Source organism: Nyctibius grandis, chromosome 8, assembly GCF_013368605.1.
Source record: "Nyctibius grandis isolate bNycGra1 chromosome 8, bNycGra1.pri, whole genome shotgun sequence".
Taxonomy (NCBI): Eukaryota; Metazoa; Chordata; class Aves; order Nyctibiiformes; family Nyctibiidae; genus Nyctibius; species Nyctibius grandis.
The window spans coordinates 46,874,823-46,901,299 of NC_090665.1; the positions used below are offsets into that span (position 1 = coordinate 46,874,823).

Consider the following 26,477-nt stretch of genomic DNA (forward strand, 5'->3'; position numbering starts at 1 on the left):
GACTGGTTTCAGATACGTTCCTCTGGGCTCTAATGGTGTGGAAAGAGCAGGATACCGTTACGTTTGTTATGCTTTGAAAGTGAGGAGGAGCTGGTTGCAACAGAAATACTACTGCCCTCCTCCTGAGCGCTGTTACCCGTGCAGCTTCTTTTCAGGGTAGAAGGCCTGTAGCATAACGTACCCAAAACACATCCTGGAGCACACAGAAGAGGCCGCAGCTCACCGTGGCAAAATAGCGTGTACTGCAGGAGTTATGAGAGAAATGGGTTTGCTCTTCATGTGCGTGAAGATATTAATACTCTAATTTCACCAGTGAAAGGCCTGGGTGGGTTATAGTTTTCCAGAAACATTCTGCAGCCTAAAAAGTTCCTGCATGCCTGACTGAGCTGACCTAGGACATAAAAGCAAAGCTGGTGGGACTCTTGGACTGTTACTAAAAAGTGCCCTCTTTGATATCCTGAGGCCTTATTTTCCTCAGATGAAGGGTGCTCGGCGATAAGCCTGCTGCTTTTCACTCTGAAGCAGGAAACAGCATCAAGGTTTTCCTATTTCTGGTGTTTTGGTTCATGTGCAGGGCAGGGGGATGTTTCCATAAACTCTTTAATCAGTTGTGAAAGAAGCCCAGAAATTCCTGGGCACAGAAAAGCCTTTCTGTGAGAACTGCAATACTATCATTAAATAACTTGGATTTTGTTGCACCCACATTTATTTTTTCTAGGAAAAAATAAAGAATAGAAGGTGTCCTCAGCCTTTTTGACTTTTTACTAAAATCTGTTCACACTTTTTTTATACCCAGGTAGTGTTACCGTTGCATTCCCACCCTTTCCTGCAATTTTTGCTGGTGAGACATAGTACAATAAGTGCTGTGAGAATCACAGACGTCCCCTTATATTTGAAGGCTTCTCGCTCTAGTTTATAAGCATCTTTTCCTCAATTAAGTTGATGATGATTATTTAAAACAGTTCATTTTGGCCATATTCCAAAACATAGGTCTTAACACAGCACTCTTTCCCAGTGGTCTCATTAATTACATGAGCTTGTAATAGCATCTAAAAGATTTGCAGTTATAGTGTCACTTTTTTTTTTTTTTTTTAGATTCAGTGCATCTTGTGCTTTGTAGGCTTCTACAGTAACAAATTTGAAGGCATTTAACCTGCTCACCCAGTTTAACAAACAAACCAACCAATTGCCCAAGAGCGGCAAGATTTTCCTGAGATGAAATGGCTCGGTCTGAGTGCTTCCTTTGATTAGGGTCCAGTCACTTTTTATCTGACCTCAAGGTCTTACAGCTGCTGCCTTAACTTGAAGCTACTGTAGCAAATATGGGTTGTCTTTTTGATTTGTGAATATCAGAAATAAATAATAATTTGCCTGCAGCTTTCCAAGGCGTATAAAGGAGTCGTGCTATGGAAGCACTAGTGGAAGTCAGTGGCAATGGGATGTGTAAAGGTTTTAGTTGCCTTTTGAAATTCTCCAACAACAGGAATTAGCCAGGTAGTAATATGAGAAAGGGACTTGTTTCTTGTAGAAGTCTCTGTGCCCTAGGTCCCAAAATAGAATGGGTTTTGTATCTGTGGTGGTTTTTGTTCATGCATTATAAGTCCATCCTTTTAAGATGCATAATAAAACAATGCAATTAGATTTTACATCTGTACTAGGAAATCCAGTTTATATCAGAATGGTCTTTTACAGTGAGAATTTTATGATTCAGCAAATTCAATGTTTTTTCCATGCTCAATTAACTGCCTGTAATCTGTTTTGGTACTTCAGTGTCGGTGTAATAAGCAGATCAAATATAGTTCAAATGCTTGAATCAAAGTGAATGCCACTGATTTCAAACCATCATCCCATCGTGTTCGGTTCTGTGATTCATTCTTTGGTATACCTTTATTCCTTAAAAGAAAATTGTCTTGTGCTGTGATGAAACATGAGAAGTGCTTTAAGAGTAAAGTATTGTAGGATTTTACTTATTTAAATACCATCTGTTAGCTGCCCAGAGCCCTCCTCCCACACTGCTGTCGATCGTTCTGTTATCATTGCTTTCTGGTGATGGGATTGTAGATTCTCAGTGAAGGCCACAAATCTCTGTCACCAAACCCCTCCTTCCATTTCTAGGTGTAATTGTAAAGATTAATCTCTTGTTATGTATGGAGACATGCAAAGGAAAGAGATCCTGTGACATTGCTGCTCTTCTGTTAGAGCCTCTATGAGTAACACTGTATGTTACATGCCAGACTCTCAAATACTCTCATGCTTCAGATATTATTTTTGCTTTAAGTTTGTTTTAACTTACATAATTGGTCATATTTTAATAGTATAAACTCTGTTTTTACTTGCTTTGATTGTTTAAGTTCTTTCATGTGGGAAAGCTTTAAAAATAAGCTCTTGCCAGACACTCTGCGTGCAAGTTTGAACTTTTCCTGTTTTCTTCAGAGCTGTTTCCTCCTTGCTGTCATACACATGTGGGAACAAGTGCACGGTTGAGGAAGTGAAGTAATTTGGGTTCTTTCAGACCTTTGATGACCTAAGCTGCAGTTTATGTGAACATTAGTTGTTCATTTAAAATATCTGTATGCATTTGGCTCTTACAAAGTTCGGAGTGGATGCAGGGGAAATGGAGAGCAAGACTGTTCTTGCTGTTAGTAGGAGAGATTTTTCATGATTCACAATACAAAGGTCTTGCCTTGACCCAGGAAAAATCCAGCGTGGCTTTTCAGTGTGCAACTTCCCTGCAGCTCCTCTTTTCCAAAGAAACTTCTAGAGGGAAAACAAAGATGAGAAAATATGAGATCCTGGCCTGATTTTTTTGTTTTTTAAACAAACAGGATGTGTACAGTATAAGTTTTCAGTGATCTTCAGGACTTTATGCTCTGTGGGACTCCTAAGGGTTACTGGGCAAACATAGTTCATTCACTTGTTTTGCAGATCTGTTCCAACTAAGATGTCATGCAACTGCATACAAGCTATTGGGTTTTTCTCCTGATTCTTGACGTACTTTATGTTCCCAAAAAGCATCCACAACCCCTTACAAAGCCATTGTCAAATGATCTTTTAGTGTTGATGAACTGTGTAGTTGCAGATAGTTTGGCAGGAGGTTCATCTTACTTAGTTTAGACATCTAGAGGTCCTCTGGACTTCTGTGATTAGTGAACAGTTGTCAGGAACTTCCAAAGAGCAATTCAGATCATCCTGTCCTAAATTAGGTCATTTAGGTGCTGGGATGAATTGCCCTTCTGAGGGGATCTGGTTTGGAATTTGTCTTGATTTTGCACTGATCATAGAAGTTTGGACACTATCTTAGACAAGCTGTTCTGCTTTAGACAGGTGATGAATCTCATTTAGTGTACTCAACAAGGATTTTCTTAGCATTGCATGACAGTGAGCTTATAGCATCACAAACCTGAGAGACATAAGAGTAAGTAAAATGGAAAACAGAAAATGTCCTCAAAGGAAGGCAGGGAACCTGAATTCAAGAATTAAAAGTCTGAGGTTGATGAGCGAATGAAAAAAAAAAAAAAAAAAACCAAACCCTGAATTTGGCTGAGGCTGTGACTTCTGGTTATCGTCTCTAGAAAGATAACTTTCTGAATGCTTCATAGACCATTCCAGCTGCTGTGACATTCCTCCGCAGTGCCAGAGACAGCTTTCTGATAAGTGCAGCCCAGCGCTGCAGGGCAGCCTCGCTGAAGCCTTACAGCACACGACTTTAACTTCCCCTCAGCCTTACTTTCTGCAGCGTGGAACGAGTAATCCCTTTAGATTCATATTTGCATATTGCTCTCCTTAGGCTTATTTTGTGCCAAGTGTTTATGGTAGTTAATTATTAGTCAGTAATAACTGTATTTGTCTTTGCTTGAGCTGCACATCTCCCCCTTCATCGAAGCTGCAGTTGTTAGATGGAGCAAAACATCAGAAGTTCTTCTCTTTGGTCAATGAGAAAGGATGGGGAATGTCCAGGGGTCCTGTTTAGGCTAGAAAGAAAGTAAAATGTAGTGAAGTATGGCAATTTAATAAAATAAATCTGAAAAGGTATGAGCTTTTCTAAAGTTTAAAGAGACTTTGCCACTTACATATTGCTTTGTCTTGCTTCCTGTGACCCTTTGCGATGAGGGAAGCTTCTTGTTTCTTCAGTATCGAGCTATAGTGAGTGAGGCTGGTACAAGCAATAGGCACTCTAACCTCCCAGCAGATCTAATTCCCGTTTTCACTCAGAAACTGATCCTGAGAGGTTAGAAGCAATAAAAGTGTTTGTGGGAGGAGTGATGAATTCCTTCCCTATTCAGTTTATATGTAACTGATGAAATATAAACAGCTCTCTGGTGCACGAGCCCAGCGAGAAGGTGGGCTGCCATCCCGGTGTCTTATACAAACCAGTCCAAGAGCTGGAACAGGAGTGGTGGACGTTTATCATCTCTGCTGATAATGGAGGGGGAGCGTCTGAGCCTCCCTGCTGTATAAATTGCATCGTACGTAGCTTTGACCCTGCGAGTATGAAGCTGCATCTTGACTGTGAAGGGTTTAGACATCTTAACCTCAAGCAATATTGAGCACTGGTAACTGAGAACAGCTTTCTCGGAGGTGGTAATGTAGCAACTATTGGCAAATACATTGAATGCTCGTTTGCAGTCACTGTAATTTGAATATGATGTTCAGACTTCTAAGCTGTCTGCTCCAGCATCAAAAGAAAATGGTGGCTCCTTTTAGTTGTAAATAAATTCATGTTTTAGTTGAGGACACTTAGGGAAGTGGAGAGCAGAAAGAGCAATTTATTATTAGATCTGTCACTTTAAAATATGTTCCTACTTTGATTCTGCTTTGAAGCATTCTCCTTTGAAGCAGCATTGAAGTATTTAAATATGTACGAGTCCTAGCAGGGGGAGATTACAAGTTGTGACACTTCGTAACCTTGTTTTTTTAATTCTTTTTTCATTTTTTTTCCAGGGAATTACTGTAATTGTTTTTTTATTGCTTGGAATAAAAATGGCCATCCATTCAAAACTGCATAAAAATATTTGCCCAGTGATTGGAAAAAAACCATTTTGTGTGTATATATGAAGTAGAAACTAATTTGTATAATTAATTACACCCCACTTTATCATGCAGATCATGAAGCTTCTGTCTAGCAATTTTCAGAATGATATTTCTTACAAAAGTTTATACGTACATTGTTATTTTCAAGTTTACTCCTAATTGCAAGGTATGCAGCACGCATTGTAAGCTGCTGTTTGTGCTTCACGTAAACTATCGTCAGAAAAATCTCTGCAGTCAAGTGAAAATTGCTGGGACTCTTAGACACCTCACATTTGTGGATTTATTCTTATAGGTTAGAAAAGCAAGATAATTAGTTCAACGTCTCATGAAGATAAGAGGAGCAAAAATGTTGTTGCCTGATATGCCTCACGGGGTAAAATGCACTTGGAAACTGTGAAGCGCTTATGAAATTCATGGGCTTGATTCTGCGCATTCCTCAGATTTCTGCCTTGACCCTGTGCACGCGTGTTTCTGCATCACGGGCTGCTCTGGTTGTGATCTAAGCACGGTTTGTGACTCTTGCAAGGCTTTGAGCAGGGCCAAGAGGAGAGGCCGGGAGCGAGTACAAAAATGAGCAGCACAGAACCAATTCCTTTGAATCGTGTGGCTGTTTGGTTGAAGATAAGTAAATGAATTCACCAACCTTTGCCTGCAGGATTTATCATTTCCAATGCCTGTGACTGAATTTCCCATACGCTGCTCTGCTGAGAGCAGTGTTGTCTTTCACTGATCATAACATGCTAGCTTTGTGTGTTTAACTCTTGAGGAATAAAATGAGACTTTTTTCTTCCAGGCACTTCTATAAAATGTTTTTAAACACACACTAGTCTAATATTTTATTCCAGAAATTAAAGAAGAAAAATTTGTGCTTGTGTTACAGTGACAAGAGGACATAGCCTCAAGCTTTGCCAGGGGAGGTTCAGGTTGGACATTAGGAAGAATTTCTTCTCAGAAAGGGTCATTAGACATTGGAAGGGGCTGCCCAGGGAGGTGGTGGAGTCACCATCTCTGGAGGGGTTTAAGAAAAGACTGGACATGGCACTTAGTGCCCTGGTCTAGTTGCCATGGTGGTGTCAGGGCAATGGTTGGACTCTATGATCCCAGAGGTCTCTTCCAACCTGATTGATTCTGTGACCTGGAAGGTAGATAAAATCAAATCAAACCCAGAAGACTCACTGCATGAGAAGTCATTTCCATGCATCTCAAGTCCTGTATCTACAGAGCAGCAGCGTAACTGATTCCTCCTCTCTTGCTTTGGCGAGCGGAGGCTCTGTGGTAGTACTGAACCTTCAGCAAAATGGGGTTTGCATCACGTTCCTGGCTTCTGTTCACCCCAGAAATAAAGAGGTACATCAGTACAGCTTTTGAAGCAAAATTTGGAGTCTTTTTTTAATATGTCTCAGATTTGCCTTAAACTATACCACTGACATCTTATTTTACTTGGTTCGGTTTTACAAAGGCCAAAAAAACGCAGAGCTAATTCCACAAGCCAAATAATTTTAAATGGCAATTGAGGAAAAACATTAGCAAGGCAGAATGCTATTTAATAAAAAAAAGGCTTTTGAAAGTTACAAAGTAATCGGACGTCAACTTAGGAATGCATTTTAAAGAGGATAGAGGAAAAGATGATATACATAATAAGCATCTTTGAAAAATAATGCACTTTATATGTAGGGGGAATCAATGTTCATCTGTTTTCTTCTCCCTGCATTTTATAAAAATTCTTCCAAGTTTTTAAATTGAATCTGGTAGAAAAGACCCCAGCAAATATGAAAAAAAAGAAAAAGCAATCTATTGTAGTAAAACAGATATTATATTTCAGTAATGTGAATGTTAGACTATAAACAAGCAGTTTACAAATGTAGACACTATTAGAAGAGGCTAACAAAGTCTTAGCACATCTGTTGATGTATAGGGACCGTAAACTCCAACTGCATCCTCTGATAATCCATACAAAATTAGATTTCCAAAGAATATGATGTTAGTATGTCCCAGATGTAACTACTGTGGTCCCAAGAAGGGATGTAATCTGTTTGCTAGCAAAGAACACAAGCAAAGATGAAGTGCTTTTGTAACTTCTGGTAAGAAACAGTTACTTTTTGTCCTAGTAAGAGTATTTTCATAATGGGCAAAACCAACTCAAAAGAAAAGTTTAGCCTGAATGGTTTAGTGTGTAAAACGTTGTTGTTTGTTCTACAGAAGTGAAGATGCAGTCAATCAGATGGCCGTTACTCCGTTCCCGTTACCTTCCGGCTCCCACTCTTCTATTGAGGTAAGGTTTATGGGTTGTTGTTTTTAATTAGGGATTCCTAAATTAGACAGAATAATCATAATTAGCAGTTCATTATAAATTCGAGCACATCGTCTAATTAAACCCTGAATCATAAAATGCATTGGGTAAGAACTTGACCTAATAGTCATATTTTCCCCTGTCTCTTTTTTATTGATCTCACTGTTAGTGAAAGGGCTGGCATGGCATTAACGACAGGTATTAAATAGGTTATTGCTGTACAGGAGGAAGAAAAGTCTCCAAATGAAAACCTTGCCATCTCCTGTCCTCCTTTTTCAGCTGGTTAGAGTAGTCGTGGTGAGGATCTTTTGCCTGGAACGTGGATATCCTTCTACAGAAGAGAAATGAGCATTTTTCAGGGGAAAACTCCCCCTTCCCAAGTTCCTTTTCCCCCAGAATACCTTCCCATCAGTGTCTCTAAAAACGAAGTGGGGATGACCAGCAACTAGCTATGGTAAAAGTGGTCACTGTGTACATGGTTTGCATTACAAGAGCCATATAATGAGACAATTGAGACAATCCCAGTCTGAGAGCCCTGGCCCACCACTTTGTCCTGTGCCCCAGCACTGGACTCTCAGTCCTGCTCATTTTCTTCCTGGAGGAGCAGACGAGGGCTGTTTAAGCAGTGAGCTCTAGTACACAGTGTTGTAGCATAGTCTTCCAATGCAAAAACTTCCTTTGTGTGGTAATCTTACCAATGTTTTTCTTCATTATAGTTGCTATCTCAGCCCCAGCGTAGACTGATTGCTCTCTTGTGCACCATGAATCCCTGCAGTGTCACCACATTGCTATCATTGTGACATCTCGATATGGTGTAACTAAATTTTCTAGATAAAGTACGTGGTTAGCCTTGCTGTTGCTTTTTAATTCTATTTCTATGTGAGCTAATAAAGCAAAAGATGTTTTATAATTCGATTGGGATTTGGTCTTGCCTTGAATTGATGAATTCATGTGCATTGAACTCCTGGTATTTCAATAAGCATTACTGTGATCACACAGCACCGGTCCACACTAGGTAATACTGGATGAATCTCCTGTTCGCATGCTCACTATTGCTTTCCAGATTATATTACCCCTGATGGCCACTTCCATACAGGCGTAGTGCTGTACAGTGCGAGAGCTGCTTAGTTTTTGGTTGGATCTGAGTCATTTTTGGACAGTGCTTTGGCTTTTTGTCTCTCCTCCATAAAAGCAGCGTGTCCCAGGTGCAGCTGGCGGCTTGCAAATCACTCTACAGTTTACAAAGCCCAAGTTCATTTTATTTCTGTTGACTCTTCAATACCTGCATTTGTTCCCAGCTTTATTTAATATTTATGTCTTCAGGATGAAGCTTTGTTTAGGCACATTCTGTGCTGTGGTCAAATGACTGTAATTAGACTCTACCAGCATGTGGAAACCAAAGCGCTCAGCCTCATGTGCAGTGTTTGCCTTTAGAGGCAGATGCTTGTGGGTTGAGTTTCATGCATTAATGGTGAGCTCTTACTATTTACGTTGTGTCTGTTTCGTAAATAAATGCAGGGGTTTGCTTCTAGCTGGTATCTTTTTATCATATAAAATAAACGTAACCAAAAGATACTGTTGTTGTATAGACATTTACAGCTTTGTCAGCAAACCAAAACCTACTGTGCATTATACCTTGAAATTATACCTTCAAATATCTTTGAAATACCAAATAAATATTTAACATTGTGTGTTACATACACTGCACGTGAAACTTGTCAGATCACATTAAATAGCCTGGTGCCATAGGGTGCCCACCCACATTAAATAGGGTGCCATAGTTACCATGTACTATTGTGTTAATTTTCTTCATCTGCATTAAGGTATTTTAACATGGAAAGTGATAAACAGTAAATATGCCTTAAAACAGGGTCTTGCTTCATTGCATGAAGTTGCAGGACAGGATAAGACTACGTTGTGGTGTAATACTGTGGGCAAGCCACCAGAAGCAAAGTATATTAAATATTAATTACTGTAAAATACCTGCTTTTAAAAAGTTTCATTCATCAGAAAGCCACAGAGTAAGATACTTCCTTGCAATGCTGAGCAGAGTGAGCCTTTGTACGAAGGTACTTTACCTGCTCAAGTGGCAGTCGAGATATTTGCATAATTCTTATTGTGCACCTAAATGTAAAATGTCTAATGAAAATTCAGAAATAATTTTACTTCAAGTACTGAAGATCTTGAAATTTGATTTGTTGCACATAGTCCATTTTGCTTTGCAAGAGGGAACAGCTCCAAATTTGGATCAAAGGCTTAAGTGTATTAAAACTATTTTAAAATAAAGTAAAATAGACTCTCCCTCCTGACAGAAGTCTGGAGATGGCTTCTTAATACAAACTCAGCAGTTTTCACAGTGGGTAGGGATTAGTTTGGCCTTGAAAGTTGACCCAGATCTGCACCTAAGTGCTAGTATTGGACTACCTCGTAGCACTTTGGGCCGGCCAAGTGTGGAGATCAAGGTCTGTCTTTCAAAACTTGCATCACTTATTTGTCTCCTGACCTTAGGATGCTGTAATTGTGGTTCTTTTTACTTTTTCATGCTGCTACTTTGTTTAGAAAGACAAAAGAAAAGGTAAAATTGTCTAATTTTTTTCTTTAGCTATTATGGGGGATCATAGCTCTGTTTAAAAACTGTTATCAATCCTTTCTACCAGGATCATGGCGGCACTGAACCTCCAAGCAGCGAAGATGACCCAAGTTTGGAAGTTGTCATGAAAAGCTTGACTGATGAGGAATCCAACAAATTTGTAAGAGACTTAAAGCGATATTTCCTGATGATTAGAGCTTAGAAAATAGAGGCTTATGGGCCTGGTGTGTTTTCTGTCCACCTTTTGTTGGAGTATTACAGCACACTTTTGTCAAATGACGTCCAATACATGTCAGAGCAGAATCAAGCTCTTAGCTTTACATACATAGACTGTTTTCATGAACTAAGCAGTCAGTATAATTTGTTCAAATACTGAGATAAGAGTTTTTCTGTAGAATTTTGGCCCTCACTTGAGTTCTCAGTGAGGGGATTGAGTTTCCACTCTTGCCATCCATGTGTGACAAACTTCAGAAAAAAGCATGGTCTGTAAATCGTATTCTTATTTATATTCATAGCTTCATAAATTCTAAGGCCAAAATGTCTCTTATCATAATCTAGTCTTGCCTCCTGCATAACACAGCTATAGAATTACCCTCAGTAATTTCTACATCAAGCCTATAACTTCTGGTTTAATGTGGTACTGTCAGTGTGCACTGTAATAAATACTGAACTTCTCATTGATACAGATGGAGTTTTTTGTTGTTTAATATGTCAGGATTGTGCGTTATCAGAAATCTGAAAGTCCTTCAGAGTGCAGCTCCAATCTCTTTTTTTAGACTCTATGTTAAAAGTTTAAAATGGAAAACTACTAAACATGCTGAAGAGTGACTAACCTAGAGGTGCATAAAATCTGCTGAGACAACAGCCTACTCCCTTTTCAAGGAGTGCATTGGCTGGAACTTGCTGTGTGTGCACATTTTGTGTGTACTGTCCCCAGCTAAGGAAACCTGACATTTCTGGATTTTTTTGTCTTAGATGTCTTCTTCCTGCTCCATCATGTCTTTTGCAAAGAGGTGTCCTGGGTTTTGCAAATATGAATTGAATATACATAATGTTCTATAGCTAGTAAGTACTTAATTAATGAGTCTATGAACTCCAAGAGTTAGGAAGTGTTATGTGCTATTCAAGCATCAGAATTAACCACCGATGTAAAATGGATTGGTTTGTGTTCCTAACGGATTAGAAAAAAGTTGGATTATTTGTATTTGGTGGCCTTGTGCAGAATCCCTCTTTGATGCACTGGAATATAAATGAGTGAGAGTTTTATTGTATGAATTTACAGGTGTAATTCACCTGGTTTTATTGCTTTTCTTGCTCAACTTGGCAAGAGACCTTTGAGGTATTACAAGGTAATATGAAAAATTGCTCAAAGACTGCAGTGGATAAAAATACATAAAATGTATTGTACAGAAATGAACTCTTGGTGTAGGATATTGTGCTGTGCAGCTCTTTGAAAGGTAGTAGAGGAAGCACTAGTTTAATGGGGAAAAAAAAAAATTGCAGCAATCCAAGACAGGTGTGGAGGGAAGATGCTGGAACATCATGCTGCTGGAACAGCAGGGAACCCAGAATATATGGGCAGCTTCTTTTTGAACTTGAAGCAAGAAAGAAGGGAACTGTGGAGCCAAAGGGTAGAAGTTACAGTGTTTTAAACTGAAAGGTCAAAAAAGATAAAGCATTGGTGGTAAGAGTTGTCCAGAACAGGGCAAAGGCAGAAAGGTAAGAGAAGACAAAGGCATGGATTTGTTAAGAGCCTCTAGGTGAGGAGAACATCAGTATGGTACTTAGTTTTTCTTTCCTACTGTCCATACCAAGTTATCTCAACCTTCCACTTAAATCATTAATGTAACAGCAACTGGCTGCTACAATTTGCTTTTTATTTTTGGAATTAAAAACGCTTTATCCAGCAGGCCACTATTATTATCCCCCACTGCAGCACGGAGGGGAGGTGACCTGTCCCAGGTCACTGGCGAGACCAGGAGGCAGTGAATGTGTCACTCTTCTGCCTTCATTCAATGGATATTCACTTAGAGGTGACTCACTGGTTAGATAAATAGATACTGAAAAGTTCAGACCTAAGAGGTGGATTTAGAAAAGTATCTGAATGCCTGTAGATCCTACTGGTCATTCCATAATGCCTTCAGTTGGGCCAACCATTGGTCTAGAGGCATAAATGGATGAAAAATAGTGGCAAAAGCCAGTTTCATAATTTCAGAGTTTTCTTTCAATCAGGATTTTAAAACTACATGGCAAATATTTCGAAGTGTATCTTATTTTTGCAAATGCTGATGGTTGTCATCAGTCCCTTCTGACCAGAAGGAAATGGGTTTGTAGTCATATTGGCATTGAGACTTTGACACTGAAGTGCAGCAGAAGACAGCTCGTTATTTTGAGGAAAAGAGATTTCTCTTGCAGTCTTTTAGTGACTGTTGAGGCAAAAGAAAACAGAGCCTTGTTTTTCATAGCATGATGGTTGCTACTAAAGCCTAGTGCTATTTCACCATTGTTATTGAATTTCTCAGTCATATGTCAGGAGAAATCAGGAATGTAAAAGTCAACAAGTAAGATCAAGTTCACTGAGTAAATAAAAAGTATGTGCTTATCAGCAGAGATCTTCCACAAGTATTTACGGCTCAAAGCATGGGCAGGATGTCTCACCAAGTGACAGCTGTAGTAAAAAATATTTTAAAATTCACACTGTTCTCTATTCATTTGTTGCTGATAAATTTGTCAGTTTCTCCCAAGATACTTTTTGTTGTCACTTCATCACTTTCAAAAGAATAAAGTTATATAACGGACATCATTGTAGACTTGGATGATAAGAGGGAGGTAAAGAAAACAACTTACTTTCTGAACTGGAGCCAATGGAAGTGTTGGGCAAAGCCTGCATGCTCATTAGCTGAGGGTTGAGGTGGCCTGAGAGAAGGTGGTGGTTTTCCAAGAACTGTAACTGTCTTGTTTTCCATAAGGTGTCCTTGGACAAGAATTGATATATGGGGCTTTGAGATGTTCTTGAAATTTTTTAACTTTACAAAGATGAAACTGGCTTGAGCAGTTGTGTGTGCTCTGAAGCACCTTGTGTCGTTGGTGTCTTGGCAGAGCATGTGCGTAATTCAGTGTCCTGTGGGTGGGATAATTAAACTGCTGTTTGGTATGTGAGAATGGATTCATTTTCCTTAAAAGATTTGAACTTGGAACAATAATCTGTCTTTACACAAACAGAAAACACGTCCTTGAAACATTGGCAAAGAAGAGGGGCTTCGTAAAAATGCTTTTGGGTACATTTGGGGGAATTGAATTAGATTAAACCAGTTGAGTCACAGGCTTATGACAAATGCTGAGTGTACAATTCAGTGCTTGAGGGGCTGGAAGTCTTTTTATTTTGTTCAGGTACCTCTAGCATAGTCTGAGTTAGATGATTAGATTAGAGAGATTTAAAGGTGATGCTTGGTGCTTACTTGATGTGCAAGACGAAGTTTCAGATTTTAGTCACATATCAGAATGAAAAAGGGAAGTATGAAATAATTTTTCATTGTTCATTAAAACAATCTCTCATAAAATGACAAAGCAGTCTTCCCATTTCTCCCCTGACACCTCTGATAATACAGTGAGATCACCACTTTATCTTTTTTCCTGTTATCCATTTGGATAATAGTTACAGTTGTATAGTTACAGCAAGCTTGGAGAAAAATGCATAGAAAAAAATGCAGGAAAAAAGCCTCTGGGGCTTGGCATGTTTTAACATAATAAAACTCCAGGAAACAAGGCCAGTAATTTCAAGCTTGGTTACCTAAAATTTGATTTACGTATTTTTTTTTTTAATGTATGAATTGTCATCTTAATTAGAAATTCTTTAGAGGTGCAGAATATCTCTGTTGTCTTTTGAAGCTGATACTCAGCTTTTCTGAAAACTAAGCTGTTTATCAGGTTGTTTTTAATGTGGGGTAAGATAACTAACTAATACTGGGATCAAAGTGGCCTAAGTTTGGCGAAGAGCTAACAAGGGGAGGACACTCTGTCTGGAAACAGTTGTAGAAGTAGGAGAGAAAAAAAAACTTTTAGTGTATTGCAAGGATATGGAACGAAATTAGGATACAAGTGGAGCCATTGATTGAAGTGCCTTTGTGTGAGATATTTAATGAGGCTGGATGATGCATTTTAAGCAGTCAATTTATTTAAGTGCTGGCAGCGTGCTCAGTGCTGCTGAGGACTACCGAAAAAGGGAGGGGGAAGGAGAGAACAGCTGACTTTGAACCCCTTCCTGCTGTAGGCACTGAAGGCTCTCAGCTACCTGTGTGCCAGAAGCTCAGCACACAGATACCTGCACATTTACCCACAGTGTGGGCATTGCTGTCCCGGTCACCTCAGAGGATGCTCCTCCTTCTCTAGAGCTTCTTATTGCTCAGGAACAATATAGACCCAAAAGCCCTTTCCTTACATTGTATGCCTTCAAAACTGATCACTGTGGTTTTAGTAATTCCTGATATTTCCTATATTCATACTATTTTTTCCACTTCTAAGTGCTGGGCTTCAGCTTTGTGTTGTGCTACAAGTGTACTTGTGTGACGAAATATCACTATGTTTGCCTAGAATCATCATTTTGAGTTTTGGAGGATGTTTTATTTAAGCTAATGCAACATTTTCAATACCCCTCACTTTCTTTTTTGACTTTTTAGGATGTGAAATGTAAAGCTGACAAACCAGTGCTGGTGGATCAGCAGGAAGCAGAGGAGCAGCTCCCAGAAAATGTATGTGTGGTTATGTTAACCGATAAGAGGGTGTTTCGGGGGCTTGATCTAGTTGAAGATTGAGTGATTTATGGGGGCAAGGGGTTAACTGGGGAGACATTAAAATCATTTTCTTCTGGGGGAACTTAAAAAATGACTTGCTTCTCTTTAATTATGTGGAAATAGACACACAGGCTAATGTCAAGAATGTTCTTTGCTGTTTAAAAGTAAAAAAGTAAACCAACCCACACTATTTGGTGTGGGAGGCACAATGGAGAAAGGTGAAGTCCTGCCCCTGCTTCCTACACGAGCGTTTCTGGAAGCACAGTTATCCAGTCATCCTGATTTTCCATTTATTTATGAAAAGGATGTTTTCAGTTCATCTATGCTTATTGCTTGTTTCCCTTCTATTGGCTCAGTGGATTTAATAAGGTACAATAATCAACAACTAATGATGATGTCCACATAACATGCCTTTCTGTGATTGATCTCTTTTGCTTCTGCTTTGCTTTGCTTTTAGGTCCTCACCCAGATCAAACAATCCAAAACTTCAACAAAAGTACCAGTCAACTTACAGGAGATACCCCTGGTGCCAGCACCTACCTATCTTTCTCCAGATGCAGAAGTCACGAGCCGTAGTATGAACCAGTTATTTTTTCCACCAATATAGTGAATATTTAATACCCTAACCCAGGATGGATCTTTTCTTTTTTTTTTTTTTTTCCCCAGATAACTTCTGCTGAGATTTTTTTCTTTGAATGTCAAATGACCTATTTTAAGTTATTCCATAAAGTATTTGTATTTTTCTCTTGTTTTATAATTTTGGAGAGCTTGAAGATGTCTTTGCTTGTTTTTCTTGACTTTTAAGTACAAAAGCATTGTTCCTCCTTTTAATTAAAATAAAAACAGAAGGAAAGGCAATGGTCCATTCCACAGTGCTGGGAAATGGCCTTATCTGTCCTGAATAGAATAAAACATCTTGCCATCGTGACCTGAATTGTATAAGTTATAACTGAATTAAATGTCCTCCCAGACATTTACTCTGAACCTTTACTCCCGGAGCTCTGGAGTTGTTCTGATTTAGGGACTTCAGAAGTGACTCAGAGTAGTAGTTCAATTTAGATTTGTTAAAGGTGAAGAGCAAAATAAAAGAGCTTAATTAGTTGCTCTCATATGATTCCTCCGATGATTTTCATTTTCTCATTGAATAGTGTGACTTATTTCTTTACCTTTTCATGTTCTCAGGCGTCTTTCCACCTCCATTGCCTGTGGATCCAGCAACGTGTCCTATAGTTCCAGGGCAGGAGATGACTATAGAGATATCTAAGGGTCGGTCAGGCCTAGGACTCAGCATCGTCGGGGGGAAAGACACTCCACTGGTGAGTTTCTGTTAAACTAATATTTACTCTCTCTGTTAAAGAATAGGAGACAAAGACAAAGAGAATATAGAAACTAATGATGCCATTAATCTGTAATTGCTCTAATGAATCGTTCAGTACAAGGAAGAGAAACCAGCAACTACAATCTCCAATAACAAATTGATAATTTTGCCTTGTATCAGATCAGTTGTTTTCTGTTCCTGTTTAAGTTGGAAGGTTTGTGTTTCAGTAGTGCTTTCTGCTGTGGTCAGAGTTTACCAATATGTATTCTTTTTTAATCACTGTCAGTTAAGAGCTTCAAGCAGGTAAGTTCCCAGAATGGTTGAGCTAGTGTCACAGAGGTAGAGCTACTTCAGCAAGGTTAACACCTCCATCTTGAGAGCATAGATGCTTAGTAGCTCTTTAAACAAACTGTGATTTATCTCCCAGCCAGCAAAAGCCCTTGTTGAACAGAGGCAACCCAAAGGTAATCTTTTATTGTTTTCTGTGTCTTTTTGCTTAATCTTGCTCTGGGCTATGATGTTTTTAAAAAAGTTATCTTCAGCTAAATTAAAATTTATCAGTTCAAGTGTAAACTCAGCAAGCTAGTTATGCTAAACCCTTCTCTGCCTCTGCTGTTGCTGTTTCCACTCCACTTTCCATTTAAGAGATGCTATGTTACAGTATACCAGAATGTCAGATTGGTTTTTTTAAATGTCAAATTCAGTTCTTTCAATAAACAAGTCTGCTGCAGAGGTGTCTTTACTTGGGTTCTCCTGAATCCCCTGCCCCAGAGACACTTAAAGCAATAGAGCTGCTCTGTTACATGCAGTTGTTCCTGAAAATATCATGGTGGTGCATCATTAAGCAGTGAAGTGCTGTGAGTGTCAGCAGCTACAGGCAGTTGCACTGTAGTAATCCTTTTCCAGACCAGGAGAAAAGAAGCAAAAAAAAAAAAACCCAAGGAAGTTGAAAGGAAAAGGAAAGTTTTGTTTTGCAAAGTGTAGGCTGTATCTTTTACAGTATAAAGCTGAAACTGGAAAAGGTTCAACTTTTGGTCCCATTTATCCAAGTGTCCAATTATGTAGAGTTTGGATGAATTGCTCTGTTTCACATGGAGATAGATCTGAGTTATGCTGAAGGCTTAAATCAGCCTGTATGGTTTTCACTCTGTCCAGCCATGCGCTGCTTTGTCCTCAGTCCCTTTTTTGTCAAGCTCCTCAGTTTTTAGTAAATTCAAATAAGAAGTTCAGCATTAGTCATGTCTCTGCTTTTTCATTTAACAGGAATTTGGAAATAATACATGGCAGTCTGTCAGACGCAATCTGGTACATGTCTTTCGTGAGATTTTAATATAAATAAATGAAAATTATAAATATCTGCTTTACAGAGCAGATGAGAAAAATGCAAAGGATTTTATTCTATAAATTGGGTAAATGGTTTTGGTTAGGTATTATACTTTCATTAGTTTATTCATTAAAGTTTCCTCCTAGGAATTTATTTTAAAAACCTATGCACTTGATTGCAGTAACTGAAAGTCATGAAGGGGAGGAGGTCTGACTGATCTTCACGTTACAGGACATTACATTACAATGAGTCTGTGTTTCTTTTCATATTTCTCAATCTGCTCATTCAAAGGCAAGACATGTTGTTTCATAGGAATCAAGCTGCTTTTGTGAGACCGCAGTCTGATCTGATCATTTACAATGTGCAGAGACCCTCTCAGGGATTCTCCATAACTTGCTTATCCAAACGGTGCGTGCAAACCCTTCTCTGCAAAGCAGGGAGCCGGGGTTGTGTCTTTAGCTGGTGGGATCATCATCGCTCTGTCTACTTTGTACTACTGATCTCCCCCAAAGTATTCTGATGCCTTCCCTTTTTGCCATGAAGGCAAAAAACCTTTTGTTAAAGAGTTGAAATGAAGTTCACGTAACAAAATGAAGAGGGGTGGAAGAAAATACTGCTCAGGACTGTAGGAAAGTTTCTGGGTTTCGTGGACTAGAGAGGAAATATAACAAAATTAAGTACATGGAGCTGAGTAATGTTTCTTGTCTTGCTCTTCATGATTTGTTTTTCACTTGGGGATATAGATGGACATCTTTTGTGTTTTAAAAAGGCAAAATAAATTGACTTACAGCTTCACTGCTTAAGTATGTGTTATGCTATTGTGCCACAGAAGTTCATCACTTCCAAAGGTCTCGTGTGGCAGAAATTGTGTATCCAAGAGCTACTGTTTTCTGCAGCGCAGAGAAATTAAAGTGAAGCTATAATTGGCTTCGGCAGTTTGAGTTTGGCTTTTTAGCTATTTTTGAAATGGGAATTCTCAGATCAAAGTCTGAAAGAATGGGAATGGGACCATTTGTAGGCATCTCTGCAGGCATGCAGTAGGGATGCTGTCTTTAGTGCCAGTTCAGATGGCACACACAGGCGATAGAGATGAGATGCCCTGATGGGACCATGGAAATGTGCTCCGTCAGGGATGAGAGAAGGCACAGCAGAATAGGGGTGAATCTGCAGGAGCAGTGCCTGCGTGTGCCACAAACAGCCACAGAGACTTTTTCTTTTACATTTTTGTCCTCTGAGAAGACAACACATGAACACCCATTTCTTCCTCGCTTTTCTACTGGGCTATCTTTATTTCGTACCTGCGCAGGTGTGTAAGTGCCTACAAAACTCTGAGTGGTATTAAAATGCACTTGATGTAAAAATGTTTCACTGTTGTCACGGTTTAATGTGTGCTAGTAGTCAGCACTGGTGCACAACAGCAGCTCATGCGTGATGGGAAAAGCTCACTTCGGAATATTTTGGATCTTTCTTAAACACATGATGTACAGTCCCAGCTTTTGGAATAATAATAAATCTGGCAGCCTGCTAAAGGGACGCAGTGCTTCAAAATAAAATACAGAGTGCAACTTTTAAGTCGTAACCTCAGGAATCTCATCAGAAATCACCAAGCAGAGACTTGAAAAATACAGTCTGTGAGCAGGGAGGTTAATTCCTTCAGGAGGTTGGAAAGTGATGTCTTAACCACTGTGAAATGTTTTTTGTTGAGAAAATGACCGTTTCCAACTTGCAAAACCTTTCAAATTGCATGTATTAGATGCAAGGACTGTGGCTGTGTGCTTAGGGGAGCAGGAGAGCATCGGTTGGAAAGATGTGCCTGTAGAAAAGGCACGGGGAAGGAAGGATCGTCCTTGAGAGCTGCCTTCATGTTGTTGATCTTTAGACTGCTCTAGCCCTTGTAGCAGTCCTATTTCAATTTATTCTAAGGGTTGATTTTTATTTTTATTTTTTTCTCCACTGTCTTTCATTTCACTTTCCCATGTACCCCTGAGAGAACACAACACATGGCCTCTGCTTTAAAGCAATTAAACTGCAGAGTGGAGCTGGCTGAAGTACAGGGCTTTCAATTTGTGACATTTTTTTTTTTGGTTGTGGTCCAATCAAACTTGTAAAAGTAACCTCAGAGTGGGAATTTAAAAAAAAAAAAAAAAAGTGTTTTTAGAAACATCCCAAAACGAGGTTTGAGGCTGTAACTCTGCTCCCCAGGACACCGTCCTGCCCTCTCGTCCCCTCTGGTTGCTGAATTGTGTATAAATGCTTGTCAGCTCCACCACTGCTAATAGCAGCCATAAACCTGACAGGGGTGTCATTGTCACTCGGCAGCTGCCGGTGCTCCCGGGACCCCTGAACCGCTCCCGCCGCGGGACGCCCGGGATCCATGAATGCAGCAGACCTGTCTGGGCAACGCCTGCGGTGCAGCTCCGAGAGTCCTGGGCAGGATGCTTGGGCTGCCAGCTCCGAGCCTGGACGAGCGGTGACTCTTAGTTAGACGTGGAGTTCAGCTCTCAGAGTCGGGCGTTCACGGCAGCAAGCCAGCGTTGGCATGGCCAGCTGGCCCACGGCCGCACAGGCTGGGACCGTGTGGGTCCGGGACGAATAACCAGCCCTGCAGGATGCAGAACGGGCAGCACCAGATAGTCCAGTTGTTCACCATAAATTTAGGAAACGTTCCTCAGTTGTTCTGCTTTTGATTCACTGCATTCTGCATGAGTTGGTTCAAGGCAAATAATTTAGTTTCAAGCAATGGGCGTTTTCCGCTAAAACTTTGGCCAGAAAGTTTCTATGAGGTTTTCTTCTTAAATCGGCTGCAAACAGGGCATCGAGGAATCGTTTAAAAAAAGCTGTCCTGGTACTCCTCCAGATGGCACGGGGGGTTAAATCATCCAAACACCACCATCACCCCAGAGCGTCTTGTCCAGTTAGCGACTTGCAATGAGCCATTTTCTATAAAACAGGATTGTCAGTTTACAGGGATTTGATTCTTGGCAGTACATGGAAAAAGCATTGCTCTGAGATACAAACATTTTCTTAGTAGGTGGGAGCACTGTTTTGCTTCCAGCTGAATAATTTAGTAATGGTTGAGTTGATTACTCATAGTTATTGACTCTGTATTTGCTGCCTGGGTGATTAAGATGCTCAGACGTGCCGGAGGGGATTCGGTGCTTTCAAGGCTGGTACAGGGACGTTCCCCCCAGGCAGAGTTAGAAAACCCTGGGAGGGGAGGAGAGCGCAGAGGCTCAGCTGGGGCTTGAAATCACAGTGAGGTACTGAAGAGGCACCTACGATATAAAAGAAAAAAAGATTGCAGGAGTGGTAACATAGGGGCTCTTCGGAGGTGGAGTAGCTATGAGGCGGTCATGGTCTGAACCTTCCACAGAAAGGAAGAAAAGCAGCAGACTTTATCCTGTGTCTTTTTTAGTGAAAACAACAACAAACCTCCTATGCAGAATTTTTATACTGGGTTACTTTGAATTTGGTAAATAATTTTTTTTTCCTTTTGCTTTCAACTGACTTTAATAAAAAGCATTTTTAAGGCAATTAACAGACGTTAAGGTACTCCGTCTGTAAAATAAAGTGATCCACAAAGCCAGGGAACTGGAACACACTAGCAATGCTCCAAAAAGTAACAGAATAAGCCTGTGCTCAGCTAACACTGGTTGGTGTGAGAGCTGGTAACACCAGAGTCAGAGAGGAAAAAGCTTTTCTAACCACGTGGGTTAGCCCAGGCAGCTTTCTGGCTTGCGGAGGAGTAGGGGGAGCTTCGTGATGGTGGGGATGGAGTTTGACAGAAGAATATTTAGATTCATTCTGTCAGTCCAGGTGAGTCATACCTTGCATAAACCCCATCTGTTAAGGAAGGGCAAGGGAATAATCAAGAAAACTGTGACTTTAAATTGCAGCTGTTCAAGACCCACTGTTTGCCCCTGGAGCTGTGAGGGCTAATTACCCTGCTAGGATCTCCACGCTGCCAAGAGCAGGCTGTTAATAATACTGAAGCCAAGTCTGGTATCTCTTGTTTGTGCCGTGCTGCAGTCAGCAGTGGGGACCTACCTAAACATGACGACTGATGTGACTTCTGTGTTACTAAACAAACAGGTTCTCCCTTGGCTGAGCTTTCTTCCCTCCTTCCCACCTCAGTTATATTTAGATTCAGGCAAAAATAACTTAATCAGTTATAGACAGCTGACGTCTGAGCGACTTTGTAGACAGTCATCAAGTGCAGCTAAGACTGAAACTGGTTTAGTGGAATATGCTTACCTTGTAACTACAAATGAAAAGCAAGATGTTGGTCTCTGGAGGGTTTCAGCAATATATTGGCTATAGATACTGGTGCTGTTAAGTCTATCGCACAATGAATGGAACAATAGAATGAAAAATGGTGATAGAAGTCCTAAGTTTTTAATCGTGGCTTGGGTATTGTAGAGGAAAAGTTTGCGGTTGGGAGAGAAAAAAAAATGCAATCACTTCTTAACCATCACCCCCATTTATAAAACAGAAGGAAATTTAATGACAGAGTGGTAAATGCAGTTAGCTTGAAACTGTGAGGAATTGCTTTGACTCTTGGTTGGATAATGTTAAAATGGAGCTGGTGGATTCATCATAATTCCAGAAGGACATTAGCTTACAACAGCATGAAACAACCCAACTGCTTTGTACGTGAGTTATCACAAATAGGAATTAGAGTAGTAAGTTTTGCAGCTCGTGTATTTGATGGCTCTTTGGCAAGGGTTTAGCTGACTGTACGGCTAGCTTGCATAGCAGTGCCTTGCTTGAAGAAGTTGGTGTCTTCCAGGAGTGTAAATCAACCATAAAATTTAAGCTAACAATATGCAAAAGCAGTAGGACATGTCAGAATGGACTTCGGGAGTATCTTGCTTGCTGCTGGTTGAAACCACTGGCTGTTGGCTTCCTGTGTCATACGCATTCAGGATCTCATGCATTCTTTATAACCTGTGTTATGCACTGTATGCTGTAAATTTTCATATTTTTTTTATTTAATAAAATAATGAGAGTGAGAGAGTTAACATTTTAATATCTAGTTCTGTGTTTTATTATTCCCTCTAAAATGAGCGTGTATACTTTTTGAAAAACTTGGGTTTGCTTTGGCATGTGATTCCTGGAAGCATAGCTCGTTCTATCATTCTGACTTAAGTCATATATTTTTACACTAAACATCTTATTACCTTAGTTTTATTATTTCAGAATCAAAGGAGAGCTTGCAAATGTGTATGACTGCAGTCCGAAGGAATGTTAATGAATAGTGCCATTGAATTTTCAGGTTTTAGCTTTTCTGATCTTCGAGAATATAACTGTAAGCAAAAATATTATGCAAGCTGAATAAAATTTAAATAAATAAAGACCAGATGTAACTATAGGGGCCTATAAAATGTAATACAAATATTATCCACTTCCTTAAAATAAATCTGTATTTTAGTATGAAAAATTATATTCATATTGATGTCGTGGATTAATCTTTTTTATGAAAGTTGGCAAGTGAACACCATCTCTTGCAAGGGCTTGTTCTTAAATGGGAAACAGACCTTTTGTTTTGACCCTGAGTAGAGAACTTTTTCGGTGTCGTGCAATGTAAAGCATTTTTACATTAACACGGTAATACATTTTTACATTATATAGCCTGTTTTATTACAGTAGTGTTTGGCTTAGGATTTTGGGTGCCTGTTAATGGTTTGTGAATGCTAGCGACTGCAAAATATTTGAGTGTTAGGAGGAAGTATATGCAGCGCGATGCATTAGAGAAACCCCTTTAAGAAGTCAAGTGATTTGCTTGGAGTTGACCTTCAGCTTTTGTTGCTGAACCGTTATCTTTTAGATTCCATTTAGATCTGCGAATGGAAGATCATAGATCGTAACATAACTGCTGTAATTTCCTCTGCCTACAAGTAACCAGCAGCTGGGTTTATTTTAACTACTGAGAGATTCTTATATGGGGCTAATTCTTCAGCAAAACACACTGTGCAACTAGTTGATTTCTACTTTATCTGTGAACCAGCCTGTAAAAATGAAATGACAATTTTATTACTCTGGACAAAGTAGTATAAAAGTTGAGAAGGAAATAACTAATGATATTTTACTTGCCCTGGGAAAGAGATAAGTCTGTAATCCTATAGTCAGCAAAAAACCTTGTAGCTTTATTATCTTTAATAAATGCTAATTTAGTATAGCATTTGTAGCTATGTAGGAAATTTGTTGGAAGTGTGTAATACTAGCTTAGGAAAACACTACTTGTCAACTAAATCAGAAAACATCTTTTCCTGAATGTTGTTTTATATGTAGTATACTTTTTTGCTTCCTCGGGAAAGTACTCTAATTCATGCAGAAAGCTTCATTTCTTACACCAAATACATAGTTACACTTAGTGGTAAGATTCATCCACCTAATTACAGACCAAACTGAGATACAAGCATGTAAAATTAATATAATTCCAGCAGTTTGCCCTGCCTGCTTTCTAGCACATATGTTCCCGAAAATCTGATGTCTCTGTTTTGACCTGGACTTTCAGCATCCTTGTCTGTGCGTGCTCAGATGTGTCTGTCTGGGAGACAGGTACCTTTTTCCCATACGATGCTCCCTTGCTCCGGGACAAATAGCTGGTGATGCTCTGGTGGTAGAGATAGCCTTGTAGTGAGAGGGCAGAGCTGTGGATCTGGTTTCTGCTCTCAGGACTGTTTGGGGGATTTTTTTGGTCTAATGATTGCCACCTTAAAATGCACATCGTGGAAAATGTGGTCTGGGATTTTCAAACAACTCACTCCTAACTGAGTATCTTACCCGGTGTCATCCTGTTCTGATGATTATTGCAGTCCTCAATGTGCTTCACCTTACTTCTGTGAAGCGCCTTTGATCCTATCGAAAAAATGGCTGGGTCTTGTAGACTGAGATAGTACAGCAAAGATAAACTCAAAACAAAGATAATGTTAGCTCAGTTAAAGAAATAGCTTGTTGTGAATGATCTGCAGTAGATAAGGACGATTCAGTACTATGCAAGAAGCCTCTCTACCAAAATTCAGACCTTTTTCCTTGTCAAATACCGCCAACACCAGGTATGTGGGGATTTCTCTGCTCCAGTTCTTTTGAAATCTCCCCTCTTGCATACTGATCAACCTTTTATCACATGATAGAACTTCATCAAAATATCTGTGGTACTTAATGTTTGAGCCTCCTTCATGTCTTGTGTCCTTTTGCTCCCTCACTCTCTACTCCCAGCATTTGCAAGTAACAATCTGGGGGCTGATTTTCAGTGGCAAAGGGCACCCGTGTTGAAAGCTGCTGCTTGGCCTTCTGAAGAACAGCTGCACAGAAGAAAAGAAACACTAGGGAGACTGGCTCAGAAGCTATAAACTTGCAGAAAACACGTGAGCAGTCCAAGCCTAAAGCCAGGCAGCTTGTGAGACTTTCTCACCACTGCTTATGGTCCTGCAGGCTTTTAAGGTTCGCTTGGTCAGTGATTTTCCTGAATAGGAAGCTGACTTTACCACCTTTCTCCCAAAGGCTCAATCAGGACGGTGCTATGTGGTTGTTGCCTGGAGTCTCTGCCACACCACTTCTTGACATTTAAGATACGAAAATTAAGCTGTCACTCTTACTGAATTTAAATCTTAACGTTAGCATTTCTATTTGTGCTCTCTGCTGCTGGGTGAGTTTGATATTCTTCCCCTACCAGGTCTCTGAAGTTGTTATAAATCAAGCAGAAAAAATATCCACAGCTTGGGGGGGAGTTGAGATGCAATTCCCTGAGTGTTCAGGGCCATTCCCCTCCCTCAGACAGAAAGCAATGCAATGTCGATCGTGCTGTGCACGTTTTACAAGTTGTATTTTCCACCAGTGGATTCTCAGATGGGGTGCTAATTTCTGTAGGGTTGTCTCGGTAGTCATTCACTCTGCACCAACGTTGTTCTTCAACGTGTTGACCAAGAAGCTCCATGAACTCTTCTACTTGTCTGCCATTGCCTTTTCTCCCACAGCCAAAACCTCTTTTGTCAGAGCCAGTGTGAGAATTGTCACTCGTGTGCCTTCAAGAAGACAGTGCAACAGCTGTGGTATTCTGCTGGTAAAGCGAGAGTGAGGGTGTAGCTGTCCCACAGCTCAGATCTGAACCTTACAAAATACCGTCTGATATACTGCGTCCGAGTTTGGTGAGCATTGCTGCTTGTTAACAGATTTGGTGCAGGTCATATACCAACCATGTGTGTTCTTGCCGTGTTTGGGAACTCCTCTGGCTTGCAGGTGATTTTTTAGCCATGCAGTACAGGTAGTATCAGTGCATTCAGCTTCATTCACTGAGCTGCAGGCCCTTCAATAGCCTTCATATAAGCATCACAGCCAATAATGCTCAGCAACCTCAGCAGCAGCAGACAGCTTTCCTTCTACTTTGTCTTTCAGTGTTTTCATGGTTGGATAGTCAAGGTTTACACCTGCAAGCACAGACTTTGTTTAGCATGTTAAAATGCTGTTTATACGCCCTGGCTTGTATCCTGCATCCTTCTGTCCCTTACAAGAAATGTTCAACTTTGCATTAATTCCTGATTTATAGAACGGTCCCAGACTAACGGAGCATTCTTTGTCAATATATACAAAGATTAAAGCTCCAGGTTCTTTAATGTATGTGTAAACCTTATGAAGCATGTGCTTTAAGCAGCTGGATATCTTTCTTTAAATAGCCGTGCTCTTGATATGAGAGTGTTTTCATTTCCCCCTTCTGCCCAAACAGTTTTTGCAACTCTGCCAAGCTATATCACGGAGTGCCATAATCTGTATGAAACTGGTAGTGATAGGAGATGTGGAGGGGTGGGAGTGAAAATCTGTCCAGAGTCACCATGAATTCCACAACCTCTTGTTGAACATGGACAGGACTTTCCCTTCCTCCCTCTTGATTGATTGATTTTGAACTATTTAGGCCTTGACTTCTAGAATCATAGAATCACAGAATCAACCAGGTTGGAAGAGACCTCAGGGATCATCAAGTCCAACCGTTGCCCTGACACCACCACGTCAACTAGACCATGGCACTAAGTGCCATGTCCAGTCTTTTCTTAAACCCCTCCAGAGACGGTGACTCCACCACCTCCCTGGGCAGCCCCTTCCAATGTCTAATGACCCTTTCTGAGAAGAAATTCTTC

General features: G+C 40.1%; 1 protein-coding gene across 1 annotated transcript in view; it reads left to right on the forward strand.

Annotated features, from left to right (window-relative positions):
- Positions 1-26,477, forward strand: part of PATJ (PATJ crumbs cell polarity complex component) — a 147,010-nt gene that overhangs the window by 98,093 nt on the left and 22,440 nt on the right. Inside the window, exons 30-33 of the mRNA XM_068407131.1 lie at positions 7,231-7,303; positions 9,979-10,071; positions 15,159-15,276; positions 15,884-16,017. Coding sequence (XP_068263232.1) covers positions 7,231-7,303; positions 9,979-10,071; positions 15,159-15,276; positions 15,884-16,017 — 418 coding nt within the window. The remainder of the gene's footprint in view (positions 1-7,230; positions 7,304-9,978; positions 10,072-15,158; positions 15,277-15,883; positions 16,018-26,477) is intronic.